The following is a 4,095-nucleotide window of genomic DNA, read 5'->3' on the forward strand; positions in this document are numbered from 1 at the left end:
ATATAATTGAAGTTCAACTAAATACTTCAATTGTGAAACTATTTGAACTTCTATTTATCCCAATTAGTTAAGAGCAGAAAATAGTTTGGTATGCTGGACAAACATTGATAGTTCTCTAATAGAAATTTAGTAATGTCTTAACCCTAGTCTGATTATTAATCCCGAGATAAATTGTCTTCACTAGCCAAATAGATATAGCGCACACCCAACCTTGGATCACTTCAAATACATCTTTGTATCAATTTAAACACTCTTTTAAATTAGTCGAATGACAAATCTATCGATAGTACACAAACTAGAGTTAATTAAGTAGATATGTGAGGCTGAAAAAAAAGATTTGGTATGCTGGACAAACATAAATAGTTCTAAGACAAAACTTTAGTATTGTTTTAATCCTTATTTGGTTACCAACCCTAGGATAAGTTATACAATAATTAGTACTAACTAATACCAAAATAGGTCATCTCTACCATCAAATAGGTTTAGCATACCCTCCTTTCACTTCAAATGTGTATCGATTGAATCACTCTTTTAGACTAGTCGACCGACAAAATCACCAAATAACACAAACTAGCTAGTAGTAGTACTTTTGATTGATCCATTCACCATATTTTTTTTCAGAAAACTTAGGTAAAATGAAGATTTCTCATTTCTATGCACAAAAAAAGTAAAATATTAGTATGACTATAAGTCTCTAAACAAGAGACAAAGATATCACAAAAACTCTATAGTCTATAGTCATGGAACCCAAATTTTCCAAACCTTAATATCACAATCCAAACTACCACTATACACCACATAAGAATTTCCACAACCAAAATCATTACTATTACTATTACTATTATCTAAACTCGCGGTTAAACATTTTACTGGACCATTATGCCCTTCCAAAACAGCCAAACATGAATAACTTTTTCCAATTCCTTTCTTCCATATTCTCACTGTTTTATCTGCTGATCCACTGACCACCAAATCATCCACCACACATAAACACAAAATGGCCTTAGTATGTCCTCTTAAAGCTCCACTCACCACCATTTTGTCACCACCACTATCTTTTTCCCATACAATTATGGATCTATCACAAGCACCTGAATACAAAACTGAACCATCTGTGCTTAGAGCTAAAGCATTTACAGATGATTTGTGTTTTTCTAGTGTTGCTATAAGGGTGTGTATGCTCTTCTCCCCTTGTTCTTTCTTCCATATTTTGATCTTCATGTCTGCTGAACCTGTGTAAACATACCTACAGAGAAAAATCAACAAATTTGGTTTTTATCAGTACACGTTCGATTGGATTACGATTCGTTTGTTGACTTGATCAAACAGGTTAGGCTCAAATGATCAATCTAACTATTGAATTGAAAATAGGTTTGAACAGTGGTTATTTTGATCCATTTTGACCTAATCCATTTCGATCCATACAAACTTTGAGCTTAATTGAATCACGACTCGTTTTGATTCCAAGTTTGAGGCAATCCGTTCATAAATAACACCTACTGGCTACTCTCCAATTCGATTTTGAAAAAAATAGTACTCACTCTATTCCAATTATGTGCCACCGTTGGAATTTTGAGATTCAAACTTCTAAACTTTGGCATGAATTCAGAGTTTCAGACACAAAAGCTTTAAGTTTTTTGAAATAAAATTTCTATATATTTGAAAATTAAGTGAAAAAGTACTGTACACAATAATTAGCAAATTAAAATATATTTAAAAGACACATAAGGAAAGTACTATCAAAGAAAACTTGGCCGGCTTTCGAAATTTCAACTGTGCGAGATAAATTAGGACAAGTAATTATCATGGAGTTTCTAATTATAATGGTGAGATTTTCGATTCGATCCTTGAAAATAGTAATTATCGTATGAAGAGTTTCAAATTTCACAGGTGAAACTTAATGATAATCTCGAGTTCACCATGAAAAACTCCATGACAATAACTATTTTCCAAAGGAGTTCAAAAATGGCGAATTACGAATTTTACTCCATTCATACATACCCATTTTTCGACAAAGCTATGGCGTTAATGGCGTCGTCATGAGCATTCCAAACTGATTCAAGGCATTTGAAATCCGAAATTCTCCAGATTTTGAAAGTTCTATCCCACGAAGCAGAGTAAAGCAGAGAATTATCTGACGATATAGCTAGAGCAGAAACTGTGTCAACATGATGAACCCATGTACATTTCTTGTGTCTACGAACTTCAACGTAGTTTTTCGCGCTGAATAATCTCATACACCGATCATTCAGCGTCGGTAGAGTAGCAATGCACTTGTAATAATTTTGATTCGATGCTTCAATGTCATCATCGTGGTTGTCGATTTTCCAGACACGAATTTTATGGTCTTGGTGAGCAGTGAAGAGTTTATCCCCAAAAATGACTATGGATTTAACAGAGCTCTTACTCTGTTTTTGAGCTACTACTATTGAATGATTTTTTTCTTGGTTTAAAGGGTCTTTGTTCCGTAGAAGGATTTCGCCATTGGAAGTTCCGGTGTAGAGGTGTTTTCCGGCGAGTGATAGGCAGAAAACGGAGGAGGAAAGGCCAGTAAAAGTGGATGCACAGAAGGTGTTTGATAAAAGTTCTGAATGAGTTGAAAGTGGAGTTAAAGAAGGAACTGATGGTAAACTTGGCTGTGAGTAAAGGGAAGAAGATGATCTGGATAGTGATAATGATGAAGATGAAGATAAATCTGAGTAAATTGGATGAAATTGATCAGAATTTATTGATTTTTGCTTAGATTGGAAGGGCAATGGACATGGGATTTTACCCATTTTTTGCTTGAAAAAATGGTTAGAAACAGTTCAAATTTAGAGATGAATGAATCTTGCTTTGTTTTTTGTTTGCTGTTTTTATAAAGAATATCAAAGATATGGTGTGAAAGCGTATTCTAGCAGAATAGTAGCGCACATTAGCAAACAAAAAATAATTTAAAAAATTTGGTTTCACGCTAAGTGTTTGGTATTCACGTTGGAACCTGACCAAATTTGAATACGCGTCGGGAAATCCTACATTAGGGTAAACTCCTCCATTACAAAGGCGACTTTGTACCCATGTGGACTTGAACCAAAAACATCTTGTTCAGGATGAAAGAGTACTTTATTTCAACGCTAAGGTTGTGAGTTTGAGTCACCAACGAAAAGGTGAGAGCTCTTAGAAAGGGGGAAAATAATCTCAACTGATGTTATGTACTTTCTCTTTGTCGGTCTGTATTAAGTTTTCATCCGTTCATGGTTAATTTAGTTTATCACCTAGATTCTAAGTGATTTTCAGTGATTTTTTTAATCAAATCTTAACGGTTAAATCGATAATGATCAATAATCGATAAATCAATAACTGATGAGTCAATATCTTAATGATTCTATAGCGATTTAACATGTCGACAAATTGATAACCGATAAACTTCAAAATCAAACCAAACCGACTCGGCGATTGATACACACCTCTGGAAAGAAATGATTTATAATCGCATAAATATCTATAATTAAAATGACATTATTTTAAAAAAGAAAGTTTTTCTATTAAAATTTGATGTCCATTCAAATATCTTTCTATATATTATCTTAAAATGTATAGGAACTATTAATATAGTGACCAAAGGGTACATGTAGGACCAAGAGGGACTGGCCTTGAATCAAAGTTCAACATTTTTTTGGTGTAGTATTGTGATTGTTTGTTGAAAGGACTACCACTTAAACTTTGACCTTATAGCATATTTTATAGGATTTCTTAAATCAATTTATTTTTTTAAAAAAACAAATATACTTTTGGAGTTATTTGTGTCCAACTAATTAATTCGACAAGCATTTTTTTGTTAATATTAGAGTATCAATTTATCAAGAAAAAAATTGAAACTATTTATGTGTTCTTGTTTTTAGTTGGAAACAACTTTTTTCAGCTTAAAAAAAAAACAACTTGTATTATTATTAAAAAAACTTATTTTTGCTTAAAAGCTTGGGGCTAAATATCCCAAACTTTTTTAAACAAACACTTTGAGCCTGTTTGAGTTGGTTGATGGTAAACATGTAGTAGTTGATAAATAGTACGGGTTGATAGATACTTTTAAATATTGAAATTAATTTTATAAATAAA

The 4,095-nt window shown here is 32.6% G+C and overlaps 1 protein-coding gene across 1 annotated transcript; it reads right to left on the minus strand.

The window, feature by feature from the left end:
• Window positions 1-615: 615 nt before the first annotated feature.
• Window positions 616-2,845, minus strand: LOC125867844 (protein JINGUBANG-like). Its single transcript, XM_049548437.1, has 2 exons — window positions 2,002-2,845; window positions 616-1,246 (listed from the first exon to the last, which is right to left on the minus strand). Exons 1-2 carry the CDS (start codon window positions 2,775-2,777, stop codon window positions 739-741), a joined length of 1,284 nt encoding a protein of 427 aa, XP_049404394.1. The 5' UTR covers window positions 2,778-2,845; the 3' UTR covers window positions 616-738.
• Between the last annotated feature and the right edge of the window lie 1,250 nt (window positions 2,846-4,095).

The sequence above is a fragment of the Solanum stenotomum genome, chromosome 6, assembly GCF_019186545.1.
Source record: "Solanum stenotomum isolate F172 chromosome 6, ASM1918654v1, whole genome shotgun sequence".
NCBI lineage: Eukaryota > Viridiplantae > Streptophyta > Magnoliopsida > Solanales > Solanaceae > Solanum > Solanum stenotomum.